Source organism: Penicillium maclennaniae (genome assembly GCF_028827695.1).
Source record: "Penicillium maclennaniae strain IBT 15551 chromosome Unknown utg000005l:1.0-2652337.0:1.0-2654196.0, whole genome shotgun sequence".
In the NCBI taxonomy this organism is placed as follows: Eukaryota; Fungi; Ascomycota; class Eurotiomycetes; order Eurotiales; family Aspergillaceae; genus Penicillium; species Penicillium maclennaniae.
In genome coordinates this window covers 1,385,862-1,411,181 of record NW_026623217.1, presented here as the reverse complement: position 1 = coordinate 1,411,181, position 25,320 = coordinate 1,385,862, and the positions used below count along the sequence as shown (strand labels likewise).

Below are 25,320 nucleotides of genomic sequence, written 5' to 3'. Positions count from 1 at the left end.
CCGGTGGCGAACACCTGGGTATTTTTCTATTGACAGAATCGGCGGTTTTTGCCGCATACAATGGACGGCATCAATATAGTTGAGTCGCTCCTGCCTTGACAAAGAGCCCCTAATTTCCAAAGATTAGGCTGCGATTTGGTGACTTCACGAACAGGACTAACCATTCTCGTCGAACAGCCTGAGTACCAGGAGCGCAGCTCCGGTTCCATATGGCCAGAACCCAAAAAACCCAGTCAAACAACATCTGGCAGTAAACTCCCCTTCGGAGGAAACAGAAATTGACTCAAGGAGCAATTTGATCTAGGCCGACAATCATAGAAAGAATGTGAATTGGGTGCTATTTGAAGGGTAAACCTGGATCCGACTGGGTTCACCGGGTAATAAAGGGTCGTGAATGCCTCCAAATTACTACGTTGTCTTGAACCTGTCTTTGGTTGTGTAGCTCAACAAGTGGATCTACAGTATTATGTACTCAGTAGGTGATGATCGGCAAAATCAGTCTAAAGCAAACATGCATTCGCATCCAATATGCAATGCATAGCCAGCCGCTGAACACATCGTGTCCATTCCGTGCCGCTGCAAAGGGATGAGACACTCATACGTACATTTCAACCCAAATTATTTATCTATATTGGTGCATGTGGCGAGCTGCAAAGTCATGCGAATGAGTCATGGGAATGAGGGAGGTTTTTCAGAGCAATAATGGTTTCATGCATAAAATCAATAGCCTCAAGTGGCGTCCCCACGCCCGTGGAGCCCGAGGATCCACCAGGAGGCAAGGTTGAGTTTTTTTCTCAAGTTTAACCATTTTCAGGGTTCTTCTGCTTGGAAAGAATGTGAGGTGTCGCAAAAATTTCATGTTATAGACCGTCAATACCAAGATCTTGCGACTTCACGCTATCCGAACCGGGAATCGAGTAGAGTGTACGTGGCGAGCCTGACACGCAGTGTTCGAGCACCTGTATCGATGGTATTGTTCTGGTACCCTTAAACGCACCCTACTCATTTATTACGGTTAGATCTGTATCCATAATATTGGATCGTGACCTACAGAACTCCAGAACAATACAATTACTATACACATGCTACAAGATCGCGAGGAGGCCATGAGGGCGAAAAAGGGGTGACACTTAAGCTCTCCTATACGGTACAGAGCAGGAAAACTGCTTGGGTCCCTGAACCAACATTTGCGCACGGCTCGCAACCGGAGTTGCGGATTGCGATACTCATTAGTCGATTGGCGGAATTGGTGGTATGAAGATAGAAGATGGAAGATGAGAGATATGATAATGGATAGACTCTAGAGATGAAGCTATGGATCTAGATATCATGGAGGCTGAGGCAAGGATACGGTGAAGTGGGGCAGTATCCCAATTTAATGCGAACACCCCCCTCGCGCCGAGCGGGCTCCATAAAAGACACGAAGCTTCCTGAGGCTATTTGTAATAGCAATACGCCTCTCCCATTAGTCGAATCAAAATGTGGTTGGAATATTAATGTTAAAGTGTGTGTAGGCATATAAAGATATCAGGTTTGCTGTGGAATTGATGTTAGTCCTAATTGCTTCACGAACCGCTAAAAGAAGGTCGTCAGAAGTGGTTTGGTAAGGCTATTAGCAGCCTACTCTGCGGTAGGAACGTATTAAAAAAGGCAGTTATTAGACGTAGCCTTCTCCCGTATATAATAATATTTAATATCGATATACTTAGAGCGGGTAGTGAATTTATCCGAAGATACTAGGGTAATAGTGCCCTGATTATCCTTATAAATAAATGTCGGCCTTAGTACGAGGGCTTACTAGCCGAGTTCGGTAAGTATAAGTTAAATCTAGGATAGATCTTAGTAGCAGAGGTATACCGTAACGTATTTAGCCTCCGTAAAAGAGAGGGTAATAAGGGTTTACCTCTTTAATTGCTAGATAATTATAGCGCCGGCTAGTATAAAGATATAGCCGGTGATCGAAAGCCAATTATTGTTGTGCGGGCTTACCTATAAGATATCTATATAGGTAAATAAGGTAAGACTAACCGCGGGATAGTGGGAAAAATAAAGGTATAGACTCTTAGAGCCTTTTAGATACCGATAAATACGTTTAATAGCCTAGAAGTGCAGGGAAGACAGATTATATAAGTATTTCGTAAGCTTATAGACTACCTACGAGATATTAGGCCTAGTGGAGACTATTACCTATACTAGCGAGCCGACTTACTCTTAGTAAAGCTATACTATTTATAGGGAAGCCTAAGCACCGGGATCGCAAGGGAAAGAACCTCTTTCTTATTAAAAGGCGTATAAATAGGTTTAATAGAAGTAAAGGTAAAGTAAGATAGAATCTTATTAATATAGGCTTCCTACGAGAGATAGACGTCGCTAGCGAGGCGGACAATATCTATTGCTAGGAAACGCTTTATAAGACTATTATCCGTGAGCTAGAAGTGCTTCGAGAGGATAACCTTCAGTAACTTAATAGAACTAGTCCCTATTAAGGACAGAAGAAGTATATTATCTATATAGACGAGGATATAGATATATTTATTTATATAGGTAAAAATAGAGTGGTCAGTATAGGTACGCGTAAAGCTAAGAGATAGAAGAACGCCTTTAAGGGTATTATATCACTTAAGAGGGGCCTAGCGCAGTCCGTAAAGGCTACGTATAAGAAGACTAACTTTACCTAGGTGGTTATCCTTTATAATCTTAGGAAGTTTAATTTAAATTAATTCCTTTAGCTTTATATTAAGGAATATAGCCATAATATTAATATAATAGTAATCCTATAAATAAGCTATATATAAAGCTATAAAGACCTTAAAGCTTATAGGATAAGTAGTGATAGCGTAGATATTAAGGAAATCCCGGCCTAGAACCTATTAGAAGCCACGAACCACTAACCTAGTCTTATATATACTGTTATCCTTAATACGGAAGACCTAGCGTAAGGTAAGGGGCTTTCTATTACGTTCGCGGTTGATAATACGCTATATTCTATTATCTTAATAATTCTTTAACTCCTTATATATAGCTTAAAGCTATTTAGCTTTATCGAGGTAAGCTATAGCTTTAGTCTAGGTGTCCAATATATAAGGGTCTCTGGGGCGAGACAGTAATGACTCGTTAACCGCAGGAAGGACGGTATACGCTATAAGAATAGAAGATTCTTCTACCTAAAGCTTATAGATTTTAAGGGTATACTTCGCTGTAAGACGTTCCGACCAACGAATAAAGATATCTAGATAGGGTAGAACTACCGGTAAAATATCCTACGAAGGCTTTAAGGTAACGTCTTTATAATTATGAAGGACCGGGGAAGGCACAGAATATCTAGTGCCTAAGGCCTATTATTGCGAATCGAAGCCTACCCGTACGGGAATAGGTGGTGGTGCCTATAAATCCCATATGCCCCCCCCCCTTAATTTGTGCCTCCACTCCTTTATATCTGTATTAAAGGTATTTATAGAGGATATCGCTAATCGGTAGAAGGTAAGGATTAAGCTCGGGGGCGATAGATAGACGGTCTCGAGGGTACGAGGAAGACGAATTTCTAGCCTTATTACGGCGAAAAATATTAGTATAGTTAATAATTTCTTCCTCGTAGAGGTCCTTAAGGCCTTTAATATAGTTATTATCGAAGGTTTAGTTAGCATAATAATTATCACCAGAGGGGAGAAACTCAGAAGGGGCGAAGCGACGTCGCTAGCGCTCTATTTTATCTATATTTATAGCCTAATTAGACGAGGGCTTATAGATTGTATCCAGATTATACGACAGCTTCGGTAGGTTAGTAGGTAGTAGTTCCTGGAAGATAATATCGTGAGAGATAACGATCTTCTTACTTTTAATATTATATAGGCGATAAATACTATCGGTCTAGTAGGTAAGTAGGCGTGCTTCCGCTATATATAAATAAAGCTTAGTTTTACGGCGCTACGAGGGAATAAGATATTAGGCTTAATAGCCTAAGGCACGAAGGTTAGAAATATTAGGTTAACGTCTATATAATGCCTCGTACGGAGTTATTTCTATCTTTGAATACCAGAGACAGTTAAGGGTGTAGTTAACGCCCTAAATAAGTTCTCCCTAGAGATATCGCGGTAATTAGTGCTCGGTGAGCACCGTAATAAGTGGTTCGATAAGCTAGCGATTCTTAATCTCGGAGATACTATTTAATTAATAGGTATACGGCGGCGAGATATCCTAGGTAGTCCCTTTAGACTTAAGATAGGACTATAATAGACTAATAAATTCTTTGGCTTAGTCTCTATATATAGACTTAACTTAGTAGCTAAACTAGGTAAGAAGATAGCTTTTTACGACCTAGTAGAATTTAATAACGTCCGTACGGGCTTTTATAAGAAAGATCTAGCAGAAATAGGACGCCTTATCGGTAATAGATATAAAATAGGTCTCGCCTTCCTTAGTGATAATAAAAATAGGTCCCCAGATATTAATATATAGAGAGTCGCCTAGACGGACGCGGATAGATTTATTATCGCTATACGGAAGTTAATAACCTTTGCTAGCGAGGCAAAGAGGATATAGAGTTTTTAGGCGGAGCCTTTAATTAATTTAATACCTTCCGCGAAGGTAGGTATATAGCGAACGCGCTACTCACCTATATAATAGAAATATCGATATACGAGGTCTATAGAGATAGGTTTAACCTCTATAGATATAGCTTATATTACTAAAGCTATAGCGGACGTTAAGAAGGTTACTAAAGTATAGAAGGTCTCTAATTAATACTTAGAATTAGTTCGTAACCAGTAAAGATCGTTATTAGTGTCTCTATAGCCTACGACCTTACCGGAAATAACCTTAGTAAGAGTTATATAGTCCGAGAGCGTATAGGTAATACTATTGTCGCGGAATAAGGTACGATACAATATAAGGGAATTCTCGAGGTCCTTAGCGTGCCAGATATTCTTTAAGATAATAGAACTAATAATCTGGCTATTATTACCGAGCGTAATTAGGTTAACAGTGCTTAGGCCCTATATATAAAAATATTTCCTATTTATAGCCTTTACGGGGACTCTATAAAGGGTATACTTGTTGGGATATAAGGGGAAAGCTACCACGAAGCAGATCGTGGCCCCTTAAGTCCGTGGGATCAACCTTAGTCCGGCTGGGTCAGTCAGTGCCAGACAAAGGTGGAAGGTCAAAGGTCGTAGGATAGACTATAAGCAGATATAGCCTAAACGAAGGCAGAACCACAGTCCTGTGGATCAAAGGAAGAAGGTAGAGATAACTTTTGGAAAGTGGACAATGACTTGATTCTATCTGCTAGACAAGAAGGACGTATTTATAGGCTAGGATAGCCTAGAAATGACGTCTAGAATAACATACAAATGACGTACAAACACTAGGCAGCAACATAATGAAGGTGGCAAAGAAGGGAACCGAAGAGAAGCGAAAAGAATGATATCAAGGATCGACGGTCTAAGCCACCCTGAAGGCATCCCCGTAGGATCAGGCTATGCATGCCTAAAGGTGGACCATTTTACCCCTAAGGGAAAGTGGTCCGCCTATCCTTAAGGGGACCGAGGGTCGAAGTCTGTTCACCGGGGTCCGAAGACCATGGTCGAAGTCCGCGGGCAAGGCATGCCCGAAAGCACCCCCGAAGGAACGGACCATTCATGCCTGAAGGCGGACCGTTTACCCCTAAAGGAAAGTGGTCCCGCCTATCGTTCGGGGGAGGGCCGCGGACCAGAATCAGAAGTGGTCAAAACATCATTTTGATAGAAGAAAAATCTGGTCACGTGATCAATGCAATCTGGTCTTATATGTTGAATATAAGGATAGATCTTTCTATGTAGCATTGGTCTATATTCCAATAATACTTAATAAAAGTATAACGGTTTAGCGTTATATAATACGAAGCGCCCGAATCTAGTATCTAGCGAAGTAGATTTATATTAATATTCGCTATTAAGAGTGTAGAGATATCGAGAGAATCGATCTAAACACTAATAGTGTTAATAAATATATTCTTAGGGCTTATTAGAAGCTCCGCAGTCGCCTTTACCGTAGTAATATCTTTATTAAAGGACTTATTAGTATTTGCGGGATTAAGGAAGTATTACTCGGAGGTATATACTAACTTTTTATTATAGAATATATAGAACTATTTGCTTCGGCTACCCCCCCTAACTAGTAGAAGTTTGCGGAGTTAGATAACCTTACTATCGACCGGAATAGTCTTTCTGTTATCTCTATTAAGAACTAGGCTACTATAAAAACTATTAGAAAGTCTGATACTACGAGGCCTACTGCTAAGTACCTTTCTTTATTATATTAGAAGAAAGGGTAGGATATTACTTAGTGCTATTTATACGCTAGTCTTCCGTAATAGAAAAGTTAGTGAAGACGTTCTCTATAAGTCTAATATCCTTTAGGTCGAATTTATGAGTGCCCTAAAGCTATACTATAATATTAGGGTGATAGCTTATAGCACAGACGAATATAGAGAATTAAATAGCGATAGGGAGATACTTATTACCTAATACTTAGTCTACTTCTACGTAGGTATATTACTAGGCTACTATAAATAGTACGCTCTGTAGGCCTAGTTTATAGATAGTAGACTTAAGCTTTGCCTACTTAGTGGCGATAGTTTACTATATAGGGCGGCTATATAGCTTTTCGATAATTCTAAAGGCTTTAGAAGCGTCTTCAGTCTATTTAATATTGTTGGAGCATAAGGGGAAAGCTACCACGAAGCAGATCGTGGCCCCTTAAGTCCGTGGGATCAACCTTAGTCCGGCTAGGTCAGTCGGTGCCAGACAAAGGAAGAAGGTCAAAGGTCGTAGGATAGACTATAAGCAGATATAGCCTAAACGAAGGCAGAACCACAGTCCTAAGGATCAAAGGAAGAAAGTAGAACTGACTTTGGAAAGTGGAAAATGACTTGATTCTTTCTGCTAGAAAAGAAGGACATATTTATAGGCTAAAGTAGCCTAGAAATGACGTCTAGAATAACATACAAATACTAGACAGTAACATAATAAAGGTGGCAAAGAAGGGAACCGAAGAAAAGCCAAAAGAATGATGTCAAGAATCGACGGTTTCAGCCACCCCGAAAGCTTCCCCGCAGTATCAGGTTATGCATGCCCAAAGGTGGACCATTTTATCCCTAAGGGAAAGTGGTCCGCCTATCCTTGAGGGGACTGAGGGTCGAAGTCTGTTCACCGAGGTTCGAAGACCATGGTCGAAGTCCGCAGGCAAGATATGCCCGAAGGCACCTCCGAAGGAACGGACCATTCATGCCTGAAGGCGGACCATTTACCTCTGAAGGAAAATGGTCCTGCCTATCATTCGGGAGAGGGCCGCGGACCAGAATCAGAAGTGGTCAAAATATCATTTTGATAGAAGAAAAAATCTGGTCACGTGATTAATACAATGCTGATCTTATATGTTGAATATAAGGATAGATCTTTCTTTGTAGCATTGGTCTATATTCCAATACACCCCCTTCAGCTTATCAGAGCTTATAAGCTGAATAAGGCATAGAATTAGACCTATGCGTACATAGTCTCGAAGATCTAGATTTCGACAATTCTGTCTTGGGGATGATCGATAAACCGCTGGTGCTTCTGATAAGGCAAAGGCTTGGTTAGACCGTCCGCAGGCATAGAATTGGTCTCAATCCAGGCAATATCGATGTTTCCGGCCACTATTTCTTGTCGTAACCAATGGTGGTGGATATCAATATGCCTAAGCTTTGTGCGGAACAAAGAATTGACCTTAGTAAGGAGGTCCACGGTCTGTTTGTTGTCACAAAGGACACTAAGCCTTTCCTGATCTAGGTCTAGTTCAATAGACCTAAAGAGACGTTTCCACCACATCACATGCTTACTAGCTGATGAAATAGCAAGCAATTCGGCTTCTGTCGTTGATATCGTCACCGTCTTCTGCTTCCGTGCAATCCAGTCTATCGGACCATTGAATAGGTAGGCTATATAGCCTTCAGATGACTTTCGTCCGATATTGTCTGCATAGGATGCATCGCTTACACACACAAAGGTAGGACTATCAGACTGCACAGGGGAATACCCTATAGCCTTATATCTAGTGTGGTATAGATAGGCTATGGCTTTGTCTGCAGCGTCCATATGCTTTTCAGTAGGGTTCGTGAGATATTCCGAAAGTATTTGTGTGGCTTTTGCGGCATCAGGCCGTGTCATAATTGTGGCATAAAGCAATGATCCTATCTTCTGCTGATAGAGATGGATCATAGCTAGGGGAGTCTGGTAGTCCGAAGGTGGAGCGGGGAGCGGCGAGGGTGGAAATGGTGTTTTAACCGGTTTCAAAGGCGTTATATGGAATCGATGCGCAATTTTCTCAATATAGGCATCCTGGGAGATCCATAGCCTTTTCGTGTCCCTATCGCGGGTGATTCGAATGCCTATAAACCTCGTTGCCTCGCCTAGGTCTTTTATTTCATAGGCTTGCATGAGCTTGTCCTTAAGCTCATAGGCTTCATGTTTGTGCGTTTGGTGGAAGATGACTAAGATATCGTCCACAAATATCATCAAAACGACGTTTTTATAGACAAATAGGCACGGGTCTTCAGGAATAGGCACGAATCCAAACTGGGCCAGTTTCTGAAGGATTTCTTGCTGCCATAAAATAGGCGCTACCCTTAGACCATATAGGGCTTTGTTAAGCCGTAGAATGTAGTGTTTGCGGCCATATCCTTGGGGGAAGGCAACATAAACGGGGTCGTCTAGCTTGCTATTTAGGAAGGCATTTACTGCATCCAATTGTATGGTTTCAAGGTTAAATGCAGCAATAATAGTAAGAAGAGTCCGAAGGGTCCGTGCAGCAAGGGTAGTAGCCCTAGTTTCATCATTGCGGTCAACTTGGAGAATCTCCGCGGACACAAATTCTAGCTTTGAATTTGGCTAAATAGCCATTTTCATCCACTTTATAGGTAAAGACCCATCTAAGTGGTAGAACTTGGTGCCTAGGGCATCGGTGGGGCTTTGTAGACCATTTGTATGTCTTATGGTCTTCTTCAATGGTCTTTCGCTTCATGGGTGTCCATGCATTCATATTCTCAAGTTTCTGATATTCGATGTCTGCGGCTTGCATAAATTCGGCTTTATAAGGATGATTAAGCATTTCTTCCCATGATTCTGGTGGAAGGGGAAGATCGTCCTGATGCACCTTTTTAGGCTGATCTTTTATAGCCGCAGAAAAGGCATTATAAAAGGAAGCGAAGGCGTGCCGTTTATTTGATGAGTCAGGCGAGGAAGATCTGTCCCGTTTATGGTGGTCGTATTGATTCAACATTTCCTCGTTATAGGAAGAGTTATCAATTAAGACTATAAAATTAGGTGATTGGTCGGGAACACGTGCATCCGGGGTAAGGTCTTCGGCCGGAATAGTGATTTGGGACAATAAAGAAGGTTCAGAGGGAAGTGAGGCGTTTCCGACTTCTGGGTAAGGATAAAGTGAAGGGTCATTTACTCTAAAATTGCCCGAATAAGGTGCGTTTTCGGTCCCGTTTAGAGTAAGGTTATCCTCACTTTCGCATTGGTTTTGCCTCACTTCTTCTTCTTCTCTTTCTTCTGATTCGTCTGGGGAAGGCGGTAGGTCGCCGAGGATTTGGTCTTCGTAGTCATGCTCCCTATTTTTAGGTTTTTCAATATCGTCATTGGACAATAGTTCTTCAATGTCGTCATCGGACGATAGTTCTGGTTCGTCCGGTAAAGGCCGTATCGTCAAAGGATTATCGAGAGGCTCTTCAATGCTAGTCTCGGAAATGACTAGGTTGAATTCGTGTGTTGATAAAGGCTGGATAGCTTCTTTGGATTGGTCGTCTATCACATCGTATGCCGAATTTGGTTGATAGAAACTATTCTCATCAAACACACAGTCTCTTGCATTAAGAACCTTATGGGCCTTAGGCACCCATATTCTCTATATATTGGATGCTTTGAAGCCGACAAGGTAGCCTATCATTGCTCTAGGCTTCATCTTTGCGAGACGAGGGATATTATTGATCCTCACAAAGGCTTTGCAGCCATAGACCCGTAGATTCGACAAATCAGGCTTTGACTTCATATAGCCTGGTTTAGGGTCTAGGCTTTCAAATAAGGCCTGGTAGGGTGTCTTCCACCCTAGTTTTTTATTCGGGGTTCGATTAAGCACATAGACCGCGGCTTGGACTGCTTCAGGCCATAAATATTCAGGTAAGGATGCCTGAATGATCATAGCCCTAGCCCTAGAGATAATGACTGCACCAGACCTTTCTGCAAAAGGGTTTTGCTCTGGTTGATAGGGCGGTGAGGTTTTGACCTCAATTCCTTGAGTCCGAAACCTATCCTGGTGGATATTGCGGTCCCCGTCTAGGTGGATGCGTTTGATGCGGATGCCGAATTGGGTAAGGACAAAATCAATCATTTGCTGCAATGATGATTGGATCAGGTGTTTTCTTGCAATAGTGACTAATAGGTGGTATTTCGTCACTGGACAATACGCATAGCTTGCATAGTGGATATTGTTGATTCCAGGACCCAAATGAATAAGGTCCCAATGCATTGTTTCGAACGGGTGGTCTCCAATATGCATAGGACGTCTAGACACCTGTCTTTGAGCCTTAGAGACTAGGCATGTCTCGCAAGGTGGGTTTTTCGGCCGAAAAATGGTCTACCTCCACCCCTGTGGTAGAGGCTTCTAAATGCTTGATTGCGTCGATGCTAGGATGACCTAGACGCTGGTGCCATAGGCTGTCTGAGCCTTTGAGGATAGCCGGATCATAGGATGATGCAAATGTCATAGGCTCGTCCTTAGGCTTCGGATTAGGCTCGCAAGTGTCGTTTTTCGGGTCGGATTCCCCTCAATGGGTTGAATAGGCTTTGTAGTCGTATTCAAAGCCGTTTGTAGATGGAGCGAGGGGAGCCGGGGGAGCCGCGCCCCTTTTGCATCGACTCATTTTTTGCCCTTAAAATAAGGGTAATACCTGTTTCATCCGAAGTCTTGCAGATAGGCGTCCCATTTTTTGTCTCAAGCCTATCAAGCCTTTGATTGTGGTAAACACCCCCTTTCTTGGCCCTTTTTGCTGAAAGGATATTCAAATGGAAGCGAGGGACATATAGGGTTTCATAGAGGTCGAAAGTGGTGTTTTCGAAGCGAAGATAGACTAAGCCTTTTCCTTTTATAGAAGCCTTTGTGTCACCGATTAGAAGGTCTCCTTCATAGGGCGCAAAGGTGACGAATTGAGAACGATCATTGCAAACATGGGTGTCTGCGGCCGAATCATATATCCACAAATTAGACCGTTCATACTTAGAAGCTAGGCAAGTGACTATACCCATATGGGTGTCGGACTGGCCCTGCTTATGCTTCTTGATAGCATTGTCGTAGGCTTATTTAAAGCCTGAATAGGTGCATGCTTGTTTAAAGCGGTCAAGGACTGTTTGGTCTGGTTTCCAACCTTCTGTCCTTATTGAAGGGTTGATATAAGGACAATCACTGAATGTGTGGTAACCATCATAGTCGCCCCCTTGACATGGACAGGGCTTTTTAGTCTTCTTGCCCTGGCCCTTTTCTGATTGTCCTCGAAAAGTGGCATTGACATAAGAGGCTCGTTTAGGCGGAATAAGCCTAATAGAATCCCTATACTTCTTTGTCAAGGTAAAGAAGTCAATAGAGTCTATTTGGCCTATAGATTCAAGCCGATTGATCTCATTATGCCAGTATTCGGCGAAGGAGGGAGACATAGAGGCTAGACTATCAAGGAAGTCCAAAAGTGGTCTAGTCTTTGATTGGACTTCACTAATACCCAATTGGACAGCCTCTATATAAGTGTTCTCGCATTGTGAAATCCATGCATCTATGGTCAAAGAGTGTGGAATTCGGTGCATTTGATGGTATTTCTTAATGACCGACCGCTTTCGGGCTTCAGTGGTCGGTGCATAACGCTTTTGGAGGGTTTACAAGGCTTCATAAACTGACGGTAGGTGCTGAATAATAAGCTTGCTTGAATAGGAGATCGATGATTGAATGATAAGGTAGATCTGAGAGATAGCACCCGAAATACGGTCATATTCGCGAAGGTCAAGTTCATAATCTCTTCGTCTGTCTCTCCACCTTTCACGCTCGTTTGTGGTCAGGTCTTCATCGGTAAGGGCTTTAGGGTTAATATCAGTAGCCCTAGGACGAATAGGATAAGAAGGAATATCCCTCTTTATTGGATTGTCGGGGTCAATATAGTCCTATACGCCTTTTGCAATAGCATAAGACTTAATTTAACCAATCCAGAGATACCAGTCTGATGACTCAGACAAGGTTACACCTATCTTGCTTATATCGGTTATAATAGGCAAGAAGGTAAGGACAAAGTGAAGACAAAGTGAAGTCAAAGTGAGAGCAAAGTGCTCGTCGATAAGCCGTGAAGTAGGCTAGAAGTCGAGAAGTCGTCGATAGCTTTGGATCACAAGTCTTATAACTATCGGGTATAAGACCGCAGCAGAAGAACTGGTCTTCAATAGAAGACCGCAATAGATATTAAAGGGAAGCGAGATCCGGGCTCATAACTGTTGGAGCATAAGGGGAAAGCTACCACGAAGCAGATCGTGGCCCCTTAAGTCCGTGGGATCAACCTTAGTCCGGCTAGGTCAGTCGGTGCCAGACAAAGGAAGAAGGTCAAAGGTCGTAGGATAGACTATAAGCAGATATAGCCTAAACGAAGGCAGAACCACAGTCCTAAGGATCAAAGGAAGAAAGTAGAACTGACTTTGGAAAGTGGAAAATGACTTGATTCTTTCTGCTAGAAAAGAAGGACATATTTATAGGCTAAAGTAGCCTAGAAATGACGTCTAGAATAACATACAAATACTAGACAGTAACATAATAAAGGTGGCAAAGAAGGGAACCGAAGAAAAGCCAAAAGAATGATGTCAAGAATCGACGGTTTCAGCCACCCCGAAAGCTTCCCCGCAGTATCAGGTTATGCATGCCCAAAGGTGGACCATTTTATCCCTAAGGGAAAGTGGTCCGCCTATCCTTGAGGGGACTGAGGGTCGAAGTCTGTTCACCGAGGTTCGAAGACCATGGTCGAAGTCCGCAGGCAAGATATGCCCGAAGGCACCTCCGAAGGAACGGACCATTCATGCCTGAAGGCGGACCATTTACCTCTGAAGGAAAATGGTCCTGCCTATCATTCGGGAGAGGGCCGCGGACCAGAATCAGAAGTGGTCAAAATATCATTTTGATAGAAGAAAAAATCTGGTCACGTGATTAATACAATGCTGATCTTATATGTTGAATATAAGGATAGATCTTTCTTTGTAGCATTGGTCTATATTCCAATAAATATATTATATTAGGTTATAATCCAGATAAGAGACGAAGATATCGAGGACTATAAATATAAGAGCTTCCTACTCTTAAAATTCCTTATTTAGTTCTTCGTAATACTCACGAATATAGTCCTCGAGCTCCTCTATAGATAATATATTAGGTAAGATAGTTACCGACGGCTTATTATCTTTATAAGAGCCTAAAAGAGAGCGTGGTCGTCGTCGATACTTACGTAACGCCCTATTATTATGTTCCTTTACGATATACTCACAAAGGGTACGCTCGCTAGGGACAGTGCAATAAGAGGTAAATTAGGGACGATCCTTACCGATAAGGATCTCCTAGTGGCGTACACCGCGAGACTTAAGAGCTCGCTTTAGCTTAAATAGCCAGTTAGAATAGTTTTGTGAACCTTTTAGCTTCCCTATACGGTCAGTGATCTTGCCGTAATCGTCCGTAGCCATATTAGCGACAGAGAGATATAAGAGAGACCGGGGAAGGTACCTAAATAAAGGTCTTTGATGGGAAATACCTCTGTTAGAGGTCGTTCAGTAACAAGAATACCTTCGCACGACGCTCGCGACGGCGAGGTCGGCGACGGCGAGGTAAAAAAGCACTGGTGAGGGGTGTTAGACTATAATTAAATAGCCTCAACAAGGCAGAGGGCTCATAACCTATAAAGATAGAAGATGGAAGATGAGAGATATAATAATGGATAGACTCTAGAGATGAAGCTATGGATCTAGATATCATGGAGGCTGAGGCAAGGATGCGGTGAAGTGGGGCAGTATCCCAATTCAATGCGAACAGGTGGGAGCTGAGATACTCGTTGGTAAACGTCTCGGTGAGAACACAAGATAGTTCCGCCATTTGTGTCAATTTCTTTTGTTACCTCACTTTCTCTCCTATTTACCCTTAGTGATAGTCAACTAGCTGTAGACATTTCTCGCACTAAATTCTAGTACCGTCTCAGCATACTTAGTCCTGTCTATGAAATACCAATTCAAGGCCCGGGCTGTTTAGCTGTGCCCCAATTGATTCTTCTACTTTTTTTCGAATTCTCGGTGAATTGAGTTCTGCCAAATGGCTCAATCAGCCATCCTCCTGGCGGTTGCAGTCATCTTACCAGTTCATCAGTTTGAGTGTGGTGGTTGTATCTGCACTTCCATCATACTCATAAGATGCGTGGGACATGGACTGCCTTATGGGCTTTGCTAGCTTCCACGGCACTGGGTCAGCAACCCGTTGGTATTCAGGCATTCACAAGCTATCCTGTTCTTACCGATGACTGCTATACTTCTCTGAAAAGTGCTAGAACAATCATTGAGGCAGCCTACACAGAGACTACTGATGTGATTGTCGTTGAGGATATAGCCTATCCAGCTTCGTTTATCGCCGATGATTACTTGTTGAGGTCCGATGTCTCTTGTCGGAAGGACGATTGAGTGATAACATTGGCTCAAATTTGTTAAATTCTGACCATAAGTCCCTCTCGACTAGATCGGGCAATTACTATGACCCGCGATTACTTTCCTGGGCCAATAAGTCTTGGCCAGTCAATGGTTCATGCTCGGATTGCTGGCTGGGAGCATGAGAGACTCAACTGAACAGCCCCTTAGGCCACGATGAGGGCATGGAAAACAACTTTAATTCTTTGACTTCGAGCGGCAGTGCCAAGAGCTACTCAGTTACTTCCCCAACTGCGTACGCGCTTAATGCAACTGTGACTGCAACTGCAACTTTGTTTAGTACGATTTTCTCCAGCACCGCCGCATCCACTTGTTCGAGCTATTACTAGGTAAAAGAAACTTATGACTGCAATTCCGTGCTATCGTCGTTGTATGTTTCTACGAATCACTTACCACAAGCCAACAACTTAGATCTTTACTGTCAGAAATTTGCGGCGAAGGTGAATAAGCCACTCTTTGTTTCCTCGCAGTACACTACGTATACCTGGCAGGCTGATGACACTTACAATAGTGTTTTCGGTGGCCTCAGAAATGTGACTCTTCCGCAGTTCTCCTCCTGGAACCCCAAAATTAATCCTCTCTGTCGGAATGCTCCTTTCTTTATTGAACATAAGGCCTGCCTTAGGTGAGCAGCTCCACCACTCTTGCTTCGCTCTTGAGCTGCATCATAAAAAGCCTAGGAAGATACTGACAGGCTAGTAAGAGCCCTCTAGTGGCTATTTAAGCCATACCGTAGGTGGATCCGATTCAAGCACAGACATAACAGCGATTGCAGTAGTCTTACAGCAGTCCTAACGAATCTATGGATAACAGCAATCGCAACTGCAGCCAGCGGTATACGGTAAGTAACTATTGTTTATTCTCTCTCCCGGAAGTTGGGGTCTTTGATTGTTTACTTAATGTTGATATGGGTTCAAGATAGCGATGACTGTGCCAAATTCTCTCTAGCTCAGACTTCCCTTACTGATTTCTATTTTTCTTAACCCGGAAATCGACGCGAACTGTATCAACCTCGAGCTTGGCGAGACATACTGTGTCAAGGCCCTTGGTTCAATCACCAGCCACACGAATTACTTCATACCTCTAATTACTTCGCTTCTACTCCTCTACTTCTCCGCTGACCTAGATAGATATGGGTGTTGTAGTCTGGGAGCCTGCAAATTTGAGGAATAAGAGCGTTTGAGAGAAGAATAAGATCCCTATTACTAAGATCTGCAACCTTGGAAGGTTCCTACTTGCCCCTGGACTATACCTAAGTCCCTAACTTGTGCAGCTTTTCTTTCCTACTCTTACTACCCCCCCTATTACCTCATAACAAGTAAATAGGGACCTTCACACCCAATTTTACTAGAATATGTCTTCGAATTACCCACTTTCCACGCTTTCACAGCCAATTGGCCCTTTCCACCCGCCCGAGTGTTGTTCGCTTCCCGCTCCATTGACCACCCTTCACGTCGCGCAAAGCCCGCGTATATACTACCACATTTCAGGAATACCATTACCACATTCTCAACAACAATGGTCCCCTCGAAACGTGATCCCACGATGGATGTCTGTCTGAATGAGGCCGACCGGCCTGAAGCGCTCCTTAACAAGGACGGGCTCAAAACTTGGGGCTTCGTGATCTATCGATGCACCTACCAAAACAATTCTGACTGGGAAAAATTCATGGCTCGCTTCCTGAGCGTCGTCCCGGATTACCTTGAGTTTTACAGTGGCCTTGATCTCCTCGACACATTTGCCCCAACGGTCTTGGAAGACCCCTCCTTCGAGGGCACGACAGTTGCTACTCTAGGCGAGCACTTCAATCTGTGGGCTAAGGTCTCATTGAAAGAGGAAAAAGGTGGTCCTGAAGACTATTATGTACGGATCGGCCGATACCGGTTTTTCATCATGGTGGACCAGGAGGCCATGGAATTGGTTCTGAGCGCCCCCAAGCATGATTATGAGACAAGTTTTGTTCGCGTGGTAAATGCTGAATGGAGACCAGAGGTACTCAATGAAGAGGATCAGGAACGGCGATGTTCCTGAGCCGGAGGAGCCCCTTGAGGGGTGTACTGAGAATGATGTGGGTTGGATGAAAGTGTGCTGGGCTTACGTAGGGCTTCCAGGATTCCACAAGTTGCTTGACAAGGAATCTGGGAAGTGTGTTATGCTCGGCCGCCGGGAAAGTGCCGACATCCTTTGATGCCTGGCTTGAGTAGCTATGAGGTGGAGATGGAAATTAGCTTGCTACAGTTCCAAGTCCTCATGGTCCCTTCAAGTTTTTCCGATGTATATAGACTTAACAGTGCGAAGTCCGCGTTTGACGAAGACGAAGAGCCCACTCTGTCTTAATATTCATATTGCTAGGTGCAATGGTAGCGAAGAAAGCGTAGTGCAGGAATGGAGCCTGGTACACCGGGCGGTCCATTGTTATATAGCTCATTTAGTTTGATGAGCCCGACCGAGGAAAAGTATGGTCTGGGACCAACCCCTTCTATGTGAGAATAGCCTACCTAAGACTTCCGCTATCAATAGACCTTACACATACCAAATCAAGGACCAGATCATTTTAAAGAACTATGTGAACTTTATCGAAATCTAAGGTCAGACAATTTGCATAGTAGCTATTGGCCTCACAGAACTTCACCTAACTTTCCTCTCTCCTATTTTACTAGCTATCTGGGGATTTCCAGTTACGTGGACGTCGAGGAATTGCATCCATCCCTTTACTGGAGCCCCCAAACAGTGTAGTATAATATGACAAAGGGGGCGATTAAACACTGCCCAGCAAGGAAACGCATGTGTATAGGATAATACTCAGTATTTCGGGACTTTTCACTTCCGCTTAAAATTCCTCGCTGTTTTCTGCTCATTGACTTGAAGCGAGCACATCTTTAGACGACATGTTTTAGATGGTGGATCTTCCGCCAAACTTGAATGACCTAAGTGGCTTGATCCACTTAGAAAGCATGAGCCAAGGGAAGAGGTGAGCTCCTTCGGCAGCTTACCCGAATGGAACGCAACACGCGAGCACTTTTCTCGTGAAAATTTTCCACCATGGCTAGCACCTTTAGAGACCCTATTGACCAAGCGCTGGCATCATCAAGGTGACTGTTGTCCTTATATTTGGAACGATTTGACTCCTGTCAAATTACGATTTGTGTAGGATGTGAACAGCGACCGACACAGACATTCGAATGATACCTCTTTTGGACGGCCATAGTCCTCGCCACTCATATCGTGAGAGCATGTGTCCGTTCCATGGTTAAGATTCTAAATAAATGGGCTATCATGCATCTGAAGGTACTATAGGAGGAACAAGTCTGCGAGGCGTCAATGTCGCAATCTGATTTTCTCTCATCGACGGATTTTGGGTCTATACGACACGTATCTTTCAAGCCTAGTAATCTCCACAACATCCCATCACATACTCAAGTTTCAATGGGAATATCATCAGCCATCTTCACGTGACTAGCCTGAGCATGGTCGCAAGTCTGAGCCCGTGCTGACATTTACCGAGCCTGCGCACTATTGTAAAAACGACAGCTCAGAAAGAAGAGACCCACTGAGAAAAACCCAGTACCTACTAGTTGCATATAGTAACGGTTCAGCAGGTCTGAGTTCATGACAGGATGTAGTAGCAACGACTTCCTGAACCATTCTGGAATTCTTCAGGGTCAGAGTGGGGGAAGCCCAACCCGACAGTTTGGATCACAGGGATGTCAGTTTGTCTCGTTCAACGCGTTCTTTGGTCTCGGGTAGACACAAAGCGGGAAATGCGGGAAGTCAAAACTGACCGGTCACATACCGACACCCCGGGTGTTGCGGGGTCGCAAGCCTTGGCTCAAGGCCCGCATTCCTGGGTCTCCCGGGTTCCTTTCGCTCGGGTCTGACTTCAACTCTCTGGATAGCTTCAGTTTCATCTTCCTCTCTCTCGGGCCATGTCTCAGCCAAACCCTTACGAGCGCATTCAGGTCGATGTAAGTTCCTCCCTTGTTTCATCTCTTTTCGTCGTTTTTTTATCCTTTTTTAGTGAGGAAAAAGTAAAACCCACCAAGAATGCACATGTGTATGCCCCAGCAATGCAGACCCAACTTACCCCTCCCTTCACTATTTCCTCACCCACACTTCACCCTCTTAATCCATGTCTGTACAAACATCTCACAATCTCAGACAAGCGACGACGACTCCCTTTTCGACACCGAATCCCTCGTCGGCTCCAACCTCTCCTTCGCCAGCTCCGTTCGCGACTACTGCTACGAAAATGGCCGCCGCTACCACGCCTATCGCCACGGCCAATACCCCTTCCCAAATGACGAGGAAGAACAAGACCGTCTCGCTCTCATGCACCACCTCTTCAAGCTCCTTTCCGGTGGCGACCTCCACCGCGCCCCAATCAGCCGCACCCCGACCCGAATCCTTGACATAGGAACCGGGACAGGCGAGTGGGCTCTCGAGATGGCCGAAGACTATCCCAACGCGAACATCATCGGTACCGATCTAAGCCCGATTCAGCCGAACTGGGCGCCGCCGAATTGTCGTTTTTTTGTCGACGATGCGGAGTCTGACTGGACGTATTCCGGGGACAAGTTCGATTATATTCATGCGAGGAGTATGGGTGGGGGGATTGGGGATTGGCCGCGGCTGTTGAAACAGGCTTGGGCGCATTTGAAGCCGGGGGGCTGGTTCGAAGCGCAGGAGTTTGAGGCCTGGGTTCTGAGTGATGATGGGACGCATGATCGAGCGAATATGGTTATGGATTGGCAGGATCGGCTGAGTGAGGCTAGTAAGCAGTTTGGGAAGCCTATGAATATTGCTGGGCAGCTAAGTGGATGGATGGAGGATCAGGGGTTCGCTAATGTCACGGATGATATCTACAAGGTTGGTTTCGTCATTCGTTCCTGTTCCTTTTCCTGGATGGGATTGAGTTGGATGTTGAAGACAAATTGGATGCTGATACGAGGATAGTGCCCGGTTGGAGGCTGGGCCAAAAATCGCAGATTAAAAGAGATTGGACGCGTGGGCAGACTCACGATTCTCGAGGTCGTGGAGCCATACACGCTTGCATTGTTTACACGAATACTGGGCTTCGGGTTCCAGGATGCACAAGAGTACATGGAGAAAGTACGTGCTGAACTGGTCAGCAACAAGTTCCATCTCTATGTGCTGTTCCACTTCGTCTATGGGCAAAAGCCTATGGACGAGCCGAGTGGCCAATCAACTTTATGAGATCATGAGATACGGTCGTGTGCCTCGACTACGACTGCGAGCCTGGTCCTGTAACCTCAGGATCGGGGCTCATATCACGACTGACGGCTTCATGATTCCCTCAGATTATAAGGGTGTAATTTTTTTTTCCCCATGCATAAGATTCCCTTTCTCGGTGGAAGGAGGATGAGGAGGTCTTCAAGGAGGTCTGTTGGTGTTGGACTTCCGGACATTATGGGCCAATTCCCAAGACTTGACAGATTCCTGAGACGGCTTCCTCGGGCGTCGTGCTGGACCGAACAACTTGCACAACCTGACCCACGCGCTCCTCGTCGCAGCTACTGATCGTCCGAAAAAGAGTCTCCAATAACGCCTTTTTGCCTTCGCCTTTCCAGGAGTCCGGAATAGCTTCGAAAGGGGTTTCTCTAAATGATTCGTCGGGCAGGTGTGGAGCATTCTGAGCGAGAGGCTGTGTTAAGTGGAGATGCGCGGGATTGTGGGAGAACCCGCCAAGAGACGATGATGTATAATGTGAAGAATCGGGGTACGCTTGCGTCAGAGGAACCTGGTGTCCTCTATCGTTGACCCATTGCTGATATGTATGAGATCGTCCATCAATTGTGCCGTTTATGATGTAGTTTGTGAGTTCGTAGCCGACATACGGCTGTCTTTGATTTGGGTCGTCGACTGCATAGCCAGGACTATCACCCCCGTACATCTGCATCGGATGTATACCAACATCCGGAGGCATCGATTGCCGAAAGCCGTACATTGGGATCGATCCCGGGATTTCACTCGGCGCATAAGCCATGCTGCCTGCATGGCACTGCGATATGGTCGCATCTTCCAAGGGATCTGAGACCGTTTAGCTAAATCCTGCAGAGCATTCTAGATTGTCTCAACTCACCCCCTAATGCAGCCTCACCGACAGTCGCAACATCTATCTCCACAGGCCCAAACTGGCCTTGTACTGGATAAAACTGCATCTGCGCTCCATTGTCACTCCCCGTACTATCGGGACTCGTAACTGTAACCGAGTTCGTCATAGTCGTCGTTGACGAAGGTGAGCTCCCCGGCCAGCTCCCCCCATCCACCGACCCCCCCACCCGGATAGCAAGCGCCAGCGCCAGCGTCAGCTCCAGGTCCAGGTACAACACTCACCCCCGCGTTACTTGATCCAGACCCAGGACTCTGGCCTGTATGCGCGCGTGCATAGCGAGGGTTCGGACTCGGACTCTGTCGAGGACCCTGATTCAATTGGCCCCGCAGCTGCGCGACCTCGCGACGTAATCGCTCGATGATCTCCGCCTGGCTAATGTGCGCGCGGTCCTCGGCTGTCGTCAGGTACGTGCATTCGGCCTCGAGGCCGCGGATAATACACGCGTGGCATGGAACTGAGCGGTCGCACTGGGCTTGTTAGCTTCGCTGTTCGCGGGTTTGGGCGGCACGCTCTCGGCGGAGCGGAGATGAGGTCAGGACGCACCTTGACTTTGCGCTCGCGACATTTCAGACACGACTGCTGTGGGCGGATCTTCGTTCTGGAGTCTGAGGGCGGCATTGTGTAGGTGTGTAAAAGAGGGAAGCTTCGTAATTTTCGTGATGACCCTCGCTCCGCCTCTTAAGACCGTTTACAAGCCGGGGAACAACTCTATTGTTGGCTCCACTTCGATCGCATCTCCAGCTGGGATCTTTCAAATGCCTGGTGGCGGGTGTCTTGCTTTTTCTGACGGCTTTGATCTCTACCTCGATCCTTGTTTGTTCCTCAGTCACTTCTTGTTATTTTCAAGGGGCTGAAGACTGTGGCGAGTGGCTGGATGTGATGCATCGCATAAGTTCCTTAAGGTTTGGCTGATCATTGATTACTGTCCGCACGAGGAGAGGTAACTTGGGTCCGGAGCTGTTCTAGGAACTATGGTCGGGCTCGGTACAGGCCTGGACACCTAGCTATACAAAGACTACCGTCCCCCGCATAGTCGGCGGACATTTCTGGTTCCGAAACCATGCGCCACCGCGTCCACGTTCATGTCGCAGCTAGGGCCAGGGTCGGGAACAACACATCGACCGTAGCCCTGAACGAATATCGCTGCATGTTCGCCCAAGATCGAGTATACTAAACTGCTTATCTACAATGGTACCGTCGTAGTCCGATACCTCTGCAACTTCCCCAGCATATGATCAGTGTCGATCCCAGGGACGCTGGTGCGGGGGACCAGTGCCTACGAGGCCTGAGCTCGGTCTTGAATGTGCATATAGATGTCCACTTTCTGAAAGAACTGATCTACACAGCTTTATCATCGCTTTGTGGCACTCTCTCAGCTTTTTTGACTTCCTTGACACGATGGGGTTGTCTTCTGTAATCAATTGGGCCACGCCAGCCAGACTGGTGGTCTCTTAATGCTTCCAATGCTCCCTGTTCAGGCGTCTGTCGAAGATGTCAAGCTCCTCCCAGCACCTCCGATGGGATTCAACAATTGGGCTCGGTTTGAGTGTGATCTCAACGAGACGTTGTTTACTGAGACTGCCAAGTCGATGGTCAGCCGTGGTCTTCTGGATGCGGGTTATAATCGTCTCAATCATGATGATTGCTGGATGGCCCATGACCGCGCTGCGGACGGATCCTTGCAGTGGAACTCCACCTTGTTCCCAAAGGGTATTCCTTGGCTGGCCAAGTTCGCCAAGCAACATGGCTTCCACCTTGGCGTCTATGAAGACTCGGGCAATGCCACTTGTGGTGGGTATCCAGGTTCTTATGGATACGAGAAGCAGGATACCGATACATTTGCAGACTGGGGCATTGACTACCTCAAGCTGGACGGATGCAATGTCTTCGCTGAGGATGGTCGCTCCGATGCAGAGGAGTATCGCGTTCGCTACCTGCAGTGGCACAACATCCTGAGCGGCATGGAGGATCCATTGATCTTCTCCGAGTCTGCGCCAGCCTACTTCTGAACCAATGACACCGACTGGGCCAAGGTGATGGACTGGGTGCCCTACTACGGAGAGCTGGCCCGTCACTCAGATGATATAATCACGTTCTATGCAGAGGGTAGCCCATGGGAGAGCATCATGACCAACTATCACTACCATACTCGGCTCGTGCGCTACCAGATGCCCGGCTACTACAATGACCCCGACTTTCTTCATCCCCGACCACCCCGGTCTAAGCATGGACGAAAAGAAGTCACATTTCGCGATCTGGGCCTCCTCGGGTGCTCCACTGATCATCAGCGCATATATTCCGGGTCTGTCGGATGAGGAGATCAAATATCTCTCCAACAAGGATCTCATCGCTGTTGACCAGGATCCCCTCGCCGAACAAGCTGCTCTAGTCAGCCGTGACAGCCACCTCGATGTACTAAGCCGCTCCCTGGCGAACGGTGACCGACTAGTCACTATCCTGAACACAGGCGAACAGACCACATCCACACAAGTCTCCCTCGAGAAGCTCGGACTTGACTCATCCTGCCAGTATTGTGCCCGTGATCTCTGGACCGGCGCCGTCTTAACTATCAAGAAGAACATCGACGTTACCCTTGATAGCCACGCTACCAGCGTCCATCGCATTGCACCCCCACAAGGATGCACCAGCGTGACACCCACCGGTATGATCTTCGACACAAGCTCAGGTCGCTGTCTGACGGCAGGGAAGACGATATCTTTCGCGTCCTGCCAGGCCTTCAATTCCCAGGCCTGGCGGATCTCCGGAACCGGCAGTAAACTGACAATCAGCCCGCTATCAGACGTGAAAAAGTGCCTGAGGGCCACCGGATCTAAAGTCGATCTTGTGCCGTGCGGAAGTGAATCAAGTGCAACGTGGAGTTACTCCATCGCCGGTTATTTGCAGAGTTCCAAGGGTGGTTGTTTGACGGACTCCGCCGGGGCTGCGAAGGTGGAAACTTGTAATCAGGATCGCGCAGAGCAGATCATTGGATTGCCGAGTGGCATTCACTTGGCCGATGCGAGGTTACAGAAATGATGGAGGCCGTTCATAGTTGAAACGTAGAGTTCATTATTTACTTGCAGTTACATGAGTAGATCGAATGGACACAATGCAGTAGCTTTGTATCTATCCACCTGAGTCTTTTCTAGGTGTGTCGAGTCCAATATGTCCTTGTATCAATTGGTTCCATAAATCTATTAAAGCAATATAGTACAACGTTGGACTGAAATTCAAACCCAAATTCTAACCTTTTGTATTCACAAAAAAATGTACATCACTGAAATGTATCATTTAACTATATCATTTAACCCTGCAATGAGAACCCAACTCCCTCCCCAGTCCCCATAGCCACAAGATTCGCCCTCATATTCTCTGCCCTTTCCCCGAGCCCAAACGCCGCCTCATCACTATGCACCCAAGCCCCGACTCCATGCTGCAAGACAGCCGTGGCCCTCACCTTCTTCTTCTCAGCATCCGTCTCATCATCCGCCTTCAACCCCACACTTCCATGAAGAGTCAATCGAGTCTCCTCCCCACCCTCCTCTTTAGCCTTGTAGACCCCCCCTATGTAAGATGTTACTATCATAAAACACTGCATCACCGGGCTGAAGCTGCACAACCAGTTGATTAGGCATATTCGCTTCATACGGATCAGCGTTCCTTTCCGCGTCTGTCCTCGCGCGCCGATGCGACCCCGGAACGACAATCAACGACGCATCAGGACACAGTGCGAGATTATACTGCGCATGACTCTGCCGTCCCCCTGGTGACTTCGCTTCAAGCTGCTGGATCTCTTCTTCGGCGGTGGCGGTCTCAGGAACATCATCACGGTGCCAGCGGAGTTCGAAATCCTTGGTTTCCGGCGCGACGAGAAGGTTGAATAATTCCATTACTAGAGGCTCGGGAACTGTGTTTGGTCTCACGCCGACTAATTCTTCGACGACGGCGAGGATCGAAGGCGAGAAGTAACATTGTGCAAAGGAGTCACGGCCGGGCATTGACGGGTGCATGAGATGCTGCACGCCCCAGATTCCACCCTCTGAAGCTGGGGGTGGGATTGTTGGCCATGGGGGGAATTGTTTAGGGACGGTGCGAAAGTGTGGCCAGCTTCCAGTGCGGGTTTTGGTGGTTGCTTCGGTAGCAATGGTGCGGTAGTGGTTTATTTCGGAGGGGGTGAGGATGTTGCGGATGACGACGAAGCCATCGCGCTTGAGGGCGTCGAGGTGTGGTGTGGTCATTTCGGTGAATCGTGACTTCGGAGGTGTAGTGGAGGGGGTTGAAACTGAAGAAATGGTGCTTCTTTTCTATGGACTGCGGGGTTGACGGTACCTGGGGTCGATGCTACTTAGTACCCACGTTCCACGTTCTAGGTACTACTGTGACATTTTCCCGGCTTCGATGCTACCGTGG

The 25,320-nt window shown here is 46.0% G+C and overlaps 10 protein-coding genes across 10 annotated transcripts; 5 read left to right on the top strand and 5 right to left on the bottom strand.

The window, feature by feature from the left end:
• Positions 1 to 7,612: 7,612 nt before the first annotated feature.
• On the bottom strand, positions 7,613 to 8,453 carry N7477_005751 (Ty1/Copia family ribonuclease HI; the record flags this gene model as incomplete). The annotated part of the gene is made up of 2 exons (XM_056967414.1): positions 7,613 to 7,672; positions 7,743 to 8,453. The coding sequence occupies 2 exons, from the start codon at positions 8,451 to 8,453 to the stop codon at positions 7,613 to 7,615; spliced, it is 771 nt and encodes a 256-aa protein (XP_056822168.1).
• A 403-nt stretch (positions 8,454 to 8,856) lies between these two features.
• Positions 8,857 to 10,783, bottom strand: N7477_005750 (uncharacterized protein; the record flags this gene model as incomplete). The annotated part of the gene is made up of 3 exons (XM_056967413.1): positions 8,857 to 9,924; positions 9,952 to 10,610; positions 10,714 to 10,783. 3 exons carry the CDS (start codon positions 10,781 to 10,783, stop codon positions 8,857 to 8,859), a joined length of 1,797 nt encoding a protein of 598 aa, XP_056822167.1.
• A 589-nt stretch (positions 10,784 to 11,372) lies between these two features.
• On the bottom strand, positions 11,373 to 12,221 carry N7477_005749 (uncharacterized protein; the record flags this gene model as incomplete). The annotated part of the gene is made up of 2 exons (XM_056967412.1): positions 11,373 to 11,927; positions 11,958 to 12,221. Coding segments are annotated over 2 exons (819 nt in total), but the record flags the coding sequence as incomplete, so codon positions are not given.
• Positions 12,222 to 14,489: 2,268 nt separating this feature from the next.
• On the top strand, positions 14,490 to 14,753 carry N7477_005748 (uncharacterized protein; the record flags this gene model as incomplete). Its single annotated transcript, XM_056967411.1, has 1 exon — positions 14,490 to 14,753. One exon carries the CDS (start codon positions 14,490 to 14,492, stop codon positions 14,751 to 14,753), a length of 264 nt encoding a protein of 87 aa, XP_056822165.1.
• A 1,542-nt stretch (positions 14,754 to 16,295) lies between these two features.
• N7477_005747 (uncharacterized protein) lies at positions 16,296 to 16,965 on the top strand (the record flags this gene model as incomplete). The annotated part of the gene is made up of 2 exons (XM_056967410.1): positions 16,296 to 16,745; positions 16,768 to 16,965. 2 exons carry the CDS (start codon positions 16,296 to 16,298, stop codon positions 16,963 to 16,965), a joined length of 648 nt encoding a protein of 215 aa, XP_056822164.1.
• A 1,738-nt stretch (positions 16,966 to 18,703) lies between these two features.
• N7477_005746 (class I SAM-dependent methyltransferase) lies at positions 18,704 to 19,991 on the top strand (the record flags this gene model as incomplete). The annotated part of the gene is made up of 3 exons (XM_056967409.1): positions 18,704 to 18,742; positions 18,936 to 19,643; positions 19,731 to 19,991. 3 exons carry the CDS (start codon positions 18,704 to 18,706, stop codon positions 19,989 to 19,991), a joined length of 1,008 nt encoding a protein of 335 aa, XP_056822163.1.
• Positions 19,992 to 20,202: 211 nt separating this feature from the next.
• On the bottom strand, positions 20,203 to 21,528 carry N7477_005745 (Zn(II)2Cys6 transcription factor domain-containing protein; the record flags this gene model as incomplete). Its single annotated transcript, XM_056967408.1, has 4 exons — positions 20,203 to 20,825; positions 20,878 to 20,940; positions 21,005 to 21,377; positions 21,454 to 21,528. The coding sequence occupies 4 exons, from the start codon at positions 21,526 to 21,528 to the stop codon at positions 20,203 to 20,205; spliced, it is 1,134 nt and encodes a 377-aa protein (XP_056822162.1).
• Positions 21,529 to 22,364: 836 nt separating this feature from the next.
• On the top strand, positions 22,365 to 22,919 carry N7477_005744 (glycoside hydrolase family 27 protein; the record flags this gene model as incomplete). The annotated part of the gene is made up of 1 exon (XM_056967407.1): positions 22,365 to 22,919. The coding sequence occupies one exon, from the start codon at positions 22,365 to 22,367 to the stop codon at positions 22,917 to 22,919; it is 555 nt and encodes a 184-aa protein (XP_056822161.1).
• A 175-nt stretch (positions 22,920 to 23,094) lies between these two features.
• Positions 23,095 to 23,946, top strand: N7477_005743 (uncharacterized protein; the record flags this gene model as incomplete). Its single annotated transcript, XM_056967406.1, has 1 exon — positions 23,095 to 23,946. The coding sequence occupies one exon, from the start codon at positions 23,095 to 23,097 to the stop codon at positions 23,944 to 23,946; it is 852 nt and encodes a 283-aa protein (XP_056822160.1).
• A 268-nt stretch (positions 23,947 to 24,214) lies between these two features.
• N7477_005742 (phytanoyl-CoA dioxygenase family protein) lies at positions 24,215 to 25,148 on the bottom strand (the record flags this gene model as incomplete). Its single annotated transcript, XM_056967405.1, is given in 2 exon segments — positions 24,215 to 24,474; positions 24,491 to 25,148. The coding sequence occupies 2 exon segments, from the start codon at positions 25,146 to 25,148 to the stop codon at positions 24,215 to 24,217; spliced, it is 918 nt and encodes a 305-aa protein (XP_056822159.1).
• Between the last annotated feature and the right edge of the window lie 172 nt (positions 25,149 to 25,320).